The 13,276-nt window shown below is 43.3% G+C and overlaps 1 protein-coding gene across 1 annotated transcript in view; it reads left to right on the top strand.

Moving 5' to 3' along the window:
* Nucleotides 1-703: 703 nt before the first annotated feature.
* Nucleotides 704-13,276, top strand: part of RFWD3 (ring finger and WD repeat domain 3) — a 38,425-nt gene continuing 25,852 nt past the window's right edge. The window contains exons 1-3 of the mRNA XM_055306747.1: nucleotides 704-796; nucleotides 4,672-5,296; nucleotides 11,508-11,710. Of these exons, the coding sequence (XP_055162722.1) occupies nucleotides 4,674-5,296; nucleotides 11,508-11,710 (826 nt within the window). The 5' untranslated portion in view covers nucleotides 704-796; nucleotides 4,672-4,673. The remainder of the gene's footprint in view (nucleotides 797-4,671; nucleotides 5,297-11,507; nucleotides 11,711-13,276) is intronic.

Here is a 13,276-nt window from a genome sequence, read left to right as displayed (position 1 = left end):
GGCAAGAAAGGAAGAAAAAAATAAAAATGCTAATACCGACTTTAGTGGCAGTTTCAGAAGAGAAAATAATTGAATTATCCATGACTTTCAATTATTTATGCCTTCCTCTGCCATCAATTCCACCGAAAATTGACAGCTGAGTAAATAAAATGTTGGCAATGTGCAGTCTCTGCCTGAGATTTAGATTTCCTAGGTCTTCCTGGAAGTGGGATTTCGACTTTCAGTGAGATTCCTCAAAAATGTTTGCTGTTAAGTCACGTGACGATAGTTTATAGTAGCAGGCAATTTATTGCAATGGTTTTGGGGATTAAAGACATATGGTGTAGGCCAGTTGTTTTGCATGAGCTCTTCAACGTCTGGAGAGGATATACAAGAACGTGATGGTCCCGCGCCGCAGGCTCCCGAAAGATCTTATCCTCACAACTTTCTCCCGCCAGAAAGTTCAAATAAAGAGCGACGAAACCCTGGTTCCGCTTTCCTCCTTGTGGGCTGGGCACCAGGTGACTGACGCAGGGTTCTACCAATCGTCCGAGACCCCGTCACACGTCAGTTTATGAAGGGCCAGCCAATGAGAGGGCCGCTTTTTCAGGGAGCGGCGACCAACCGAAGAAGAAGAGAGGCTATTGGCCGCCGTCCAGGACTGCTGCCCAATAGGAGCAGGCCCCGCCCGCGACTCAGGCGGGCCGCTTGAGATGCTCAGGAAGTGGCTGTTGGCCCGCGTCCCGGCGAGCTGTTTCAAAGAAGCGGCCGCCACTGCGGCGATTTGGCAAGCCCCGCAGCGTCCTCCCAGCCCCAGGTAAGATGGGCGCTTGCCTCCGTCGGGGCCTTCGGCCTCTGGCTCTAGAATAGCTTCCCGGGCGGGACTCGTGGTTGCCGGGTCTGAGGACGCCCCACGAGCGGAGCCGCGCGCGGGCACGGACCCCGGCGGCCTGCGGAGGTTCGGCTCCGGGTTGCCCAACCGTCGGGCCGGAGGCGCCTGAACCCGAGCTCTCTCGGGCTTGCTCGGGGAGGCGCCCGAGGTGGGGGGAGGCCGCCGCCGGCCGCGCTCGGAGGAGCCCAGCCTCCCACCCTTCAAGTCCCAGCGCTCTGAGCTTGAGCGCCCATTCCTTGCGCTGCTTTCCGGTTCACCGAGGAACCCGCTCTTTGTCACCCAGCTTCGTCTCCCAGCGACGCTGTGGCGTAAATACTCTTATTATCCCGGTTTTAGAAGCCAACAAGATGAACAGAGCGGCCAGGAAACCCGCCCAAGGTGCCGCGGGTGGTACGCGCCGGGCGGGGGGGGGGGATTTGAACCGAGTGGGCTCGACGAGGTGTTGGGGGGGCGGGGGCGGGCCTTAGCCGCTTGATTGGCGGCCGTCGTCCCGCCTGTTGCGCACGTCGATCTGAGTAACAAAGCTTGGAAAGGTGACGCCGTGGGGGTTTCTGTTGGTGCGGCCACTCTCGCTGCCCGCGGAGAAGACCGCGCTTGTTTGGCGCGAGGAGGTCAAGGCCGAGGCTGCTCGAGATCGGCTCTCTGCCTTATTGTTCTAATCAGAACTGACAGATGATGGGAAGAAATTTCCTTTCTAATATTTAACCATGTGAAAAGTGTAGAGAATAATTATATATATAAAAAAAAAAGACCTGTGCACTCAACATCTAGATCTAACACATCTGGGCCTTGACCTTTTGCTGTAATTATATAATTGCATCCTTAAAAAAAAAAAAAAGTATATGTAGTTGAAGCCCCATGTGTATTTCTGAACTCTCCTCCAGAATTTATTTTTCATGCTTGTTTTGTACTACTCTTGTATATTTATTTTTTTTAACAATGTTTTTTTTTTTAATTTTTATTTATTTATGATAGTCACAGAGAGAGAGAGAGGCAGAGACACAGGCAGAGGGAGAAGCAGGCTCCATGCACCGGAAGCCCGATGTGGGATTCGATCCCGGGTCTCCAGGATCGCGCCCTGGGCCAAAGGCAGGCGCCAAACCGCTGCGCCACCCAGGGATCCCTACTCTTGTATATTTATAAGTCCAGTTAATAGCATGGTTGTGCATGTTTCTAAGTGTCCTAAGAATGGGATTAAAGCAGATTCCTTTATATAACCTGCTTTTTTCTGTTTGATGTAATTTTGGAGAAAATTTACTGTGTTGGAATTCTTTTTCTTTTTTTTCTGTGTTGGAATTCTATTTATTTATTTATTTACTTATTTATTTATTTATGATAGTCACAGAGAGAGAGAGAGGCAGAGACATAGGCAGAGGGAGAAGCAGGCTCCATGCACCGGGAGCCCGACGTCGGATTCGATCCTGGGTCTCCAGGATCGCGCCCTGGGCCAAAGGCAGGCACCAAGCCGCTGCGCCACCCAGGGATCCCTGTGTTGGAATTCTTAATGGGAAGAGAGCTTATGGTTCCATCTTGACCAAAGGTTTTGTTTTACTTTCTTCTCGACTTTGACTTCACTTTCTGGGAGTTCAGTTCATCAAATGTCCCACATTTTAATTTTATTACTGCCTTTTTCAATTGTCTCTTACTCTGCTTTCTGGAAGAGTTCCTTTATCTTCAAATCTTTCTAGTAAATATTTTATTTTGACTGTCATGTTTCATTTCCAAGAGCTCTTTCTTGTTTTCTGATTTGTCCTTTTTCCCCCTGGCATTCTTTTCTTCGTAAGTTTGGGGGAGTTTTTGTTCTGTGTTTGGGTTTGTGTTTTTGGTTTTTGTTGTTTTGTTTTTTTTACAGTTTTTCTTGCATTGTTTTCCCTTCCAAGTTTCTTCTGTTTGTTTGCTTTGGTCTCTTTCTCTCATATTGGAGGCTTTGCTCAAATGTCAGTTGATCCTTAGCTATTTTTTTTAAAGGAGGGAACCCCTAGAAAGCTGATTGGGAGCTCTGTTTGAGTGGCTAAACCATATATAACAACGACTGGGCTTTTACTATTAAAATGGTACTCCTTGACTCCTACTCCCCAAGACAAATAGCAGGGTATATATTTTCTTTCTTTTCTTTCTTTCTTTCTTTTCTTTTCTTTTCTTTCTTTCTTTTCTTTCTTTTCTTTTCTTTTCTTTCTTTCTTCTTTCTCTTTCTTTTCTTTCTTCTTTCTTTCTTTCTTTCTTTCTTTCTTTTCTTTCTTTCTTTATTTATTTATTTAAAAGGTTTGTTTATGAAAGATACAGAGAGAGAGGCAGAGATTTAGGCAGAGGGAGAAGCAGGCTCCATGCAGGGAGCCTGATGTAGGACTCCATCCCAGGACCCCAGGATCATGCCCTAGGCCGAAGGCAGACGCTAAACCGCTGAGCCACCCAGAAGTCCCCACATTTATTTATTTATTCTCCCATATGCTAGAATGTAAAATCTGTACACAGCTTTATCCTCTCATCATCTCTATAGAGTATCTGACTACTTAACAGGTATTTAATAAATATTTCTTGAATGGATTAACATAATGGAATTAGAGACAAGAAACAAATAATGAAGGGGACATGCCAGGCCCTTGATAAGTATTTATTAAATGGGCTAACAAATAGCATTAGAAATGGGAGACAAAAATAAAAGGACAGAGCAAATAAAGTTTGGTCAGCCTTTTTGGACAAATTAGGTAAATTTCAATTTTGAGTTAGTATTGAGTTAATTTTGCAACTGTAAAAGTGTCCTTTCTCTATTTATCCTTTGTAACTTGGTGCTGTGAAGTTAAATATTGCCTACTAAAATCAAATACAGGGGGATCCCTGGGTGGCTTAGCGGTTTGGCGCCTGCCTTTGGCCCAGGGCATGATCCTGGAGTCCGAGGATCGAGTCCCACGTTGGGCTCCCGGCATGGAGCCTGCTTTTCCCTCCTCCTGTGCTCCTGTGTCTCTGCCCCACCCCCCCTTCATAAATAATAAATAAATAAATCTTAAAAAATAAAATACAGCATTATATGCATTTGTTTTAGTGAATATCTCTGATTGGGTCACAATAAAAAGCTGCTAGAGGTCTGGGAAATTCCTTTCAAACACAGAAGTTCAGTCTTATTATTTCATAGATCTTTCTGTTTTAGAAGATAGTGCTATGATCACATGCCTTTATGTTTTCAAAGGGCAAACTGGAAAACTAGTTATAAGTACTTGTTATGGAGAAAAAAGTTACTGATTACCAAACACTTCTGACTTAGAGGGGGTTTTAATTATTTTTTTTTAAGATTCTCAATTTTGTCAAGAATGATTTTTTTTTTAAGATTTTATTTATTTATTCATGAGAGAGAGAGAGAGAGAGGCAGAGACAGAGACACAGGCAGAGGGAGAAGCAGGCTCCTCGCAGGGAGCCTGATGCGGAACTTGATCCCAGGATCTTGGATCACGCCCTGAGTCGAAGGCAGATGCTCAACCACTGAGCCATCCAGATGTCCCAAGAATGATCTTTTTTTTTTTTTAATTTATTTATTTATGATAGTCACAGAGAGAGAGAGAGAGAGGCAGAGACACAGGCAGAGGGAGAAGCAGGCTCCATGCACCGGGAGCCCGATATGGGATTCAATCCCGGGTCTCCAGGATCGCGCCCTGAGCCAAAGGCAGGCGCCAAACCGCTGCGCCACCCAGGGATCCCCCAAGAATGATCCTAAGCAGAAGTTCTAGAAGACTTAGATATAATTATATCATGGACATAGCATGTTTTATCTATTTTACTGATACTTTTTATGAATGTTACTTCCCCAGTGATGGCTCACGAAGCAATGGAATATAACCTTCATGGGCAGTTAGACCATAATGTTGCAGAACAGCCTGTTCCTGCTGAAGTGGTCATCAGCCTAGAGGGACCACCCGTGCTCCAGCCTCTACCTGCAGAAGTGGTCATCAGCCAAGAGGGACCACCCGTGCTCCAGCCTCTACCTGCAGAAGTGGTCATCAGCCAAGAGGGACCACCCGTGCTCCAGCCTCTACCTGCAGAAGTGGTCAGCAGCCAAGGGGGACCACCCCTGCCCCAGCCTGCTCCTGATGGAGAGGCCAGCAGCCAGGTGGGGCTGGACCTGCTCCAGCCTGCTCCACACGTTTCTGTTGGCCTGACAGAGGAAGGGGAGCTGTTGGGAGAAGGTCGTGTGGAGAGCATTAATCCAGGAGCTTTGGAGGAGCATAGTCAGCGATCTCGTGTTAACCACCCTGTCCAAGTGTCTTCATTGGATTCAATGAACAGCTTCATCAGTGGGCTGCAGAGACTTCATGGCATGCTGGAATTCCTGAGACCTCCATCAGACCATAACGTGGGACCAGTGAGATCCAGAAGGATGAGAGGATCTTCACGCAGGTCAAGAACTACAGGGTCACAGAGGACAGACAGTACCAGGTAAAAATGTTAAAAATCTTGGGATTCGGGATCCCTGGGTGGCTCAGCGGTTTGGCGCCTGCCTTTGGCCCAGGGCGCGATCCTGGGGTCTCAGGATCGAGTCCCGTGTCGGGCTCCCAGCATGGAGCCTGCTTCTCCTTCCTCCTGTGTCTCTGCGCCCCCCCCCCCCCCGTGTGTCTATCATAAGTAAATAAATAAATCTTTAAAAAAAAAAATCTTGGGATTCGTGCCAGATTGGGACTATGAGCCCAGTGCTGCCAAGGTGTGACACTATGACTTTTGGCAAGTTAGGTGGCCTTTCTGAACTCCCAATTCCTCACAAGTCAGGTGAAAATAAAAGTGCTTGCCTTATTTACTCACAAAGTCATTGAGGGATAATTTACCCTGATGTGCTTTGAAAACTAGGTGGTAGTTTATTAGCAACAGTTTCTATAGGGGCTGGCACTTCTTCAGATCATTTGCATATGAAAAAAGTATATTTTGACTTAAAAGTCCACACTCCAGTTACTCAGGTTCCATTGTTCATTGGCATTCCTTGTAACGATGCAGTAGACTTTGGTGCAGTAGACTTTGGAAGACCGGCAGGCTGGACTTAGAGAAGCCTTGGGAAAAGTAAAATGTGTATTAATTTAGGGCTTATCTGACTAAGTGGGGAAACATTCCAGTCCTCCTCATCTCAGAAGGTGTTGCAGAGTTGAAAATAACTTTCTTTCATAGTTTTTCATTTGACCTTTCCTCTCAAAGAGCTTAGCTATATCAAGTCTTGACATGATTATTTTTATAACCACCAGCTATGCCTTGCCTGTTTTTTAACTTCATCCTGCTTTATTTAAAGTACTTTATTTCACATTTGGCCTCCTAAATGTTTTCATAATGTTTTAAGAGATTTAACACCATGTTCATTTTATATGCAAAGGAAATTGGACCCTGAGAAAGCGTTTAGTTCAAGGTCAAGGTCGAGTTGATAAGGGAACCTGGATCTGACTCATTTTCTGTGCAGGCAGGCAGAGTCACATCCATTTGTTTTCTTAACATTATGAAAATAATGAGACAATACTAAAAAGCAGTAACTAGGCCATCTATTGACTATGTCTTAGAAATAAGAAAGCCAATAGAATAATTTGTGTTCTGACTAGGGTAGCTCTGGAATTGGGATTGTGCCTTCTGATCCTCGATTCAGCATCCTTTTCCATGGATTCTGCTGATTACTGAATGGAGGAAGGAGATGGTGCTGCTTTTCCTCTGGATCTAGTCTCTAGCCTGGTCAGTTCTGGATGTGACCTCTCAGGGATGATGTGCTTAGTCATGTGTTGATAAGAGTTTCAAGGGCATGTTACTGTTATTTTAAGGCATCATTCCCTCTGATTATGAAGGCAGAATAAGATTTCATGTTTGTGTCCTAGGTCAAGGCACCCTGTAGCACAGTTTGGGAACCCTTTCAAAGTGTGTGGGCTGAGGGTTGAGAGTGATGGTCCCAGGAACTGGCTGACTGCCAAGAGACCTCACCGTATTCCTCAGCCTTGGTTGTTCATATACTCATCCATGGGGAGAGGGGAGTCGGGGTGGAGTTGATTACTTCTGTGGGAGACTTGGGAACCCACTCATAGGGGTGTAACACTTAAAAACCAGTTGCCAGTTTACAGAGAGAACTAGAAGTGCCACAGGGATCAAAGTCTCTTTCTGGCATGGGCAGCATGATTCTCCTAAAATTTCTGATTAGAGTCTAGTCTAGAAGCTAGACTCTAATCTGAAAATTGCTTGATGCATATAGAATCTGTGCTCAGGGACTGGTCTAGATTCTTAATCTAAATTACAGAATTTAGATGTGAAAGGATATCAGTTGAGCTATTTGACTGACAGTTGTATTTGTCTCTACCAAAAGAATAAGCCTAAAGGGCTAGAGATTGTGTGGTTCAATGAAGAAAACATGGATTCTGGAGCCAGATAAATGTGGCCTTAAAACTTTTTTCCCCGTAAATACTGTGTTGTAAGCAAATTCCACACTAAATTCACATAAAAACAGGAGCTTTTCCTAGTACTGATTGCTTTTTCTTTTTTTAAGATTTTTATTTTATTCATGAGAGACACAGAGAGAGAGAGAGAGAGGCAGAGACACAGGCAGAGGGAAAAGCAGGCTCCATGCAGGGAGCCCGACACGGGACTCGATCCCAGGACTCCAGGATCATGCCCTGGGCCAAAGGCGGCACTAAACCACCGAGCCACCCAGGCGTTCCACTTTCTGGGTCAGGTGTTGAGAGCCTGGGCCAAGGGGAGCAGCTTTTGCCTCAGACTCCACTGAGAAGCCAAAGTTGGGGGAAGCTGAGTAATGAGATATTTTTCCAAACAGCTTCTCAGCCAAGATGACAAATACCTTTCCTGTTTCTTTGTTTGAGGCTGCTTGATTCTGGCTGTCAGCGTCACTCATTCATCAAAAATTTCTAATATTCCACTATGTGAGAGACTGAACTTTGCCTGGAGATATATCGTGAACAGGACAGATAAGGGTACCTGTTCTCATGGAGCTTATGGAATGTAGGACTACTGAGGGTAAGCAAGGGGCAAGAACTCATTATTCTATTATTTAATTCAGAGATGATGAGTGCAGGCAAAGAAGAGGATCTCTTGTTGTCAAGGTTGCACTCCCAGAGAGAAAATCTAGCTCTGTCTCCTAATGATGATAGTTCCTCTTTCCTTTGTCCCCACCTGACCTTGGAAATGCCTTTTGCTATATTAAAGTAATGTTAATTAGTGGGGTTCTTTTAACCACTTAATTATTAACCAGTTTCTATGCAGCATGCTCATTATGCATCTCGGTAACCTAATGAATGGCTTAACTTTAGTCTGGATTTCATTTGATTAAAATGACCTTAGGAGATACTGTTCTTATGTGCTTGTTGTCATGGTAGTTATAGCTGCTATTAACACACAGTTGCCGAAATTAGCTGGTAAACTTACTTATTAGCATTTTTTAAAAAAAGAAAACCTGACATCAAAAAAAATAAAGACCTCCAAAAAAAAGAGCAAAATTATCAGACTCTGGAAATTAAGGTAAAAGCTTAAAGTAATTCAGGGAATAAATATTTAAAAAAACAGCTGAACATCAGAACAGTAAGCTTCAGGCATTCCCTGTTCCCATATCATTCTCCACCTCGATGGTAACTGAAAACCAGGTGCCTGACAGCCACTTAGAGTAGATTGGGATTCGAGCTCCTTCAAAGCTTCATTCCCAGAGAATTCTCTTTCTTTGGTTTCCTGGAAGATCCCACTTACAGAGTTCTTTCTGACTTAGCACTCTGCCTAGTCTAAAAAGCTGAAAGCCTTTTCCTCAGGCTGCCTGAGGTGGTGCATAACCACAGGGGAAAACTAAACTAAAACACTTAAAAGGAAAAGCTGAGAAATGAGATCTTCATGGAGTATTGAAAAGCTCTGACATATTCTTGGAAATCTAGAAGGCTGCATACATGTCTAGGGCCGTGTACAGCTGTGCTCATGCCCAGGAAAGACCTAAGAAGGCACTAACTTCTCAATCCTGGCTGATCTTGGGGCTCTGCACAATCAAGAAGAATTGTCGTTTGTCTGGCTGGTTCCTGAAGGTTTGCCCCAACATACACACACAGGTCAGAATGCATTTGAATGGCCTGTTCAGAGGTTTGTTTGGTTTGTTTGCTGAAAGAGAGCACTTGTGTTTGGGGATGGGGAAGGGCAGAGGGAGAGAGGTAATCTTAAGCAGGCTCCACACCCAACATGGAGCCAGATGCAGGGCTCTAACTCATGACCCTGAGAGCATGACCTGAGCCAAAATCAAGAGTCAGACACTCAATCACCCAGGTGCCCCCAATCTGTTCAGAGTAATAATTAAAAAAAAAAAAAAAAGTAAGAATTCTGTGTCATGCAGAACTATCCCTCAAATATGAAGGAACAATGAGGCATTCTAGGATTTAAAAAAAAAAAAAAAAAAAACCCAGAATTTCTTTAGAGGAAACCTACCCTACAAGAATTACTAGAGTCCTTAAAGAACAACCCCCCCCCAAAAAAAGAACACCAGACATAAATTGAATCCACATGAAGAATAAAGAGCACTAACAAAGATAACTACATAAATATAATAGAAAATACACATGGGTTTTTAATTTATAATTTTTTTTCTTTCTAATTTAGAAAAAGCAGCATAAAGAAATAACTGTAGGGTACCTGGATGGTTCTGCCTGCTAGGTGCCCCTATCTGTGTTTTATTTTATTTTTTTTATTTTTTTTTTTAAAGATTTTTTTTAATTTTTATTTATTTATGATAGTCACACACAGAGAGAGAGAGAGAGAGAGGCAGAGACACAGGCAGAGGGAGAAGCAGGCTTCATGCACCGGGAGCCCGACGTGGGATTCGATCCCGGGTCTCCAGGATCGCGCCCTGGGCCAAAGGCAGGCGCCAAACCGCTGCGCCACCCAGGGATCCCTGTGTTTTATTTTAAAATAAAAAGTTTTTAGGGGTGCCTGAATGGCTCAGTTGGTTAAGTGTCTGCCTTCAGCTCAGGTCATGATCCTGGGATCCAGTCCCTCATGGGGCTCCCTGTTCAACAGGGAGTCTGCTTCTCCCTCTGCCCCTCCCCCCTGCTCATGCTTGCTTTCTCTCAAAATAAATAAATAAAATCTTAAAAAAAAAAAAAAAAAAAAACTATGAACCTGTGTTGATGGACATAAAATCAGCAAAAGTGAGGAGGGAATGGAACTATAAAGATATGTAGTAAAAAGTGAAAATTTAAATGGTGCACTTGAAAGTAATACAAAAGAAGGCAATAATGGAAAAATAAGGCAGGCACTAAACCACTGAGCCACCCAGGGATCCCAATATTTTGTAATTCTTTTTTTTTTTTAATATTTAATTTATTTTTTCATGAGATACACACAGAGAGAGGCAGAGACACAGGCAGAGGGAGAAGCAGGATCCATGCAGGGAACCCAGCGTGGAACTTGATCCCGGGTCTCCAGCATCACACCCTGGGCTGAAGGCGGTGCTAAACTGCTGAGCCACCCGGGCTGCCCTATTTTGTAATTCTTAATTAGGACGTATGTTCTAAAGTATACAACACCTTTTTTGTTTTGTTTTGTTTTGTTTTTTTAAGATTTTATTTATTTATTTATGAGAGACAGAGAGGCAGAGACACAGGCAGAGGGAGAAACAGGCTCCATGCAGGGGGCCCGACATGGAACTCCATCCCGGGTCTCCAGGATCACACCCTGAGCTGAAGGTGGCACTAAACCGCTGAGCCACCCAAGCTGTCCCACCTTTTTGGTTGTTAATACTGTATGTCATTCTGTACCAGAAGTAGGGTGTGGTTGATTAGCTTGGACGTGAGAGAAACTGTGGAAAGGTAGTGGGTGTGGTTAAAACTCAGCCAGCCAGAAGAGACTGAAGTGTTAAAACTGCTCCCAGCTCTTCTCATCTTGAGGTAGTTTTTGATATCATGCTGTTTTTAACCTTAATGTGACATTATTTAAACATAAAAAGAAAAATAGTGTTTTAAAATAAGAGGTAAAGGGCAGCCCCGATGGCGCAGCGGTTTAGCTCCACCTGCAGCCTAGGGCATGATCCTGGAGACCCTGGATCGAGTCCCACGTCAGGCTCTCTGCATGGTGCCTGCTTCTCCCTCTGCCTGTGTCTCTGCCACTCTGTGTGTGTGTGTGTCTTTATGAATAAATAAATAAATAAATAATCTTTAAAAATAAAAAATAAAAAAAATAAAGTAAGAGGTAAAGCAATGATGACTGAAGCCAGACTTCATTTTTGCCCCGGAAGACCTTGGTCTTGCATTGTTACAGGAGCAGAATCCTGTGAGGCTGTATTTTATATTTGATCAACAGAGCTGTTTTTCTTCTCATCCACTCTTTCAACCACATAATAATACCAGTAGACAGATTGCTGCATTACGTCCTTTAAAAGATATCAACACATAGCCAGAAGCCAGTAAAGTAGAATTTGCTTTTAGCAAGAGTCAACCTCCAGTGTGGCTAATGTCATAATTGAGTGGAAAAGAGAATGTCCAGGCCAGCCAACATCTGCCTAAAAGTGCTATTTCTGCATCAGTTTTCAAAGGCAACATTCAACAGTCTGGAGTTGGGTTGAAATAACTAGGATTTACCTTCAGATTGCTGTGGATTTTTCTTGTGATGATCGTCCATTGTGCTGTAATTCTGTTTTTACTCTGCTTATATATAGGTCCAGAGCACCATTGGATGCCTACTTTCAAGTGAGCCGGACCCAGCCTCATTTGCCAACCACCTCCCATGATTCAGAGACCAGAAATCCTGTTTCTGAAGACTTGCAGGTCTCAAGTAGTTCCAATTCTGACAGCGATAGCTCCACAGAGTTTGAAGAAGTTGTTGCCCAGGCAGAGGAGACTAGAGCTGCTGTTTTAGAAGGTGAGTGTTTGAGCAGCCTGGGTGGCTCAGTGGTTTAGCACCGCCATCAGCCCAAGGCCTGATCCTGGGGATCCAGGATCGAGTCCCATGTCTGGTTCCCTGCATGGAACCTGCTTCTCCTTCTGCCTGTGTCTCTGCCTCTCTCTCTCTCTCTCTCTCTCTCTCTCTCTCTCTCTCTCTCTCTGTCTCTCTGTCTCTCTGTCTCTGTCTCTGTCTCATGAATAAATAAATAAAATCTTAAAAAAAAAAAAAAAAAGGAAGGTGGGTGTTTTATTCACAAGGCTAACATCCAGGAAGCTTAGCCTCCAGAAAGCTGGAAACACTAGGCTTGTGTTTTGATACTTTACCTTTTCCTCCCACATGTCCTAGATTCTGCTTTATGTAGCCTCCTTGGCCATAATATGTATGTACAGGATTTGCCCTAACTTGAAATTTTAGTGTGATTTGTGACCCAGTGCACTGGTCACTTTGTAATGGCATTTTCTATCCTCTTGCATTTTCTTTGACATCCAAGAAGGAAGTAGCTTCTTTATTTAAAAGAAAAGTTTTGTAAATTCAGTACCCTGTCTAGTCTGCTACTTGTGAAGTCCTAGTATAATATATATTTTGCAAGTAGAATTTTATTTAGCAGTAGTGGGCAGAGACCCCTAGAGTATATGCCCTGCTTACCCTCTGATACCCTAGATTGTGATCTTTTCCCATTGAAAGGAACCAGGACTTCTTGGAGAAATGGCTTTCCAAGCTTAGGATAGGAGACAAACAAGGCGAGCCTACAGCACTTGATTGTGTTAGAAAGCAAGGAAGCCATCTCTCAGAGCATCATCATGTCTATAGGTATAAGAGCAACCTTGAAAGGGCTCCTAGTGGCCTAAAATGGGACAATTTAAACTTCAAAACAAATAATGAATGTACTCTTCAATTATGGATTGAAATCTACATCAAATCTGTGGAAAATCTATAAATTCATAATCATGTACTTTTTTAAAATCTCATTTATCAACATCCTATTAGAGCCTTAATCATTACTCTGAAAACTGGTAAATTAAACATTTATTCTGTTTTTCCTGTGTGAACTGTATTCAGGAAAACCAAATAGTTGATGAAGCAGGGGTTTTTTTTGTTAAGACTTTATTTTTTGAGAGTAGTTTGAGGTTCACAACAAGACTGAGAGGAAGGTCCAGAGATTTCCCATATACCCCTGTCTCCACACATGCATTGCCTCTTCATTATCAGCATCACTCACCAGAATGGTGCATTTATTACACAGAATATTCACTCAAAGTCCGTAGTTTACCTTAGTGTTCACCTTTGGGTTATATATATTATGGATTTGAATAAATGTATAATGAACTATCCATCATTATATAGAGTATTTTCACTGCCCTAAAAATTCTCTTTGCTCTGCCTATTCATTCCTCCCACCTACCCCCACAGAAGTTTTTTTAAATGAAAACTCCCAGCTGATTAATATTGGAGCAAGATTGATAGAAAAAAGTCATAATTTCATGCATGTAATGAAATTATGTATGTAGGCAAAGTAGATCCTAAAACCATTAGGTTGAAAGG

The sequence above is a fragment of the Nyctereutes procyonoides genome, unplaced genomic scaffold (genome assembly GCF_905146905.1).
Source record: "Nyctereutes procyonoides isolate TBG_1078 unplaced genomic scaffold, NYPRO_anot_genome, whole genome shotgun sequence".
Lineage (NCBI taxonomy): Eukaryota > Metazoa > Chordata > Mammalia > Carnivora > Canidae > Nyctereutes > Nyctereutes procyonoides.
The sequence above is the reverse complement of the archived record's forward strand: the minus strand, read 5'-3'. Positions and strand labels throughout refer to the sequence as shown.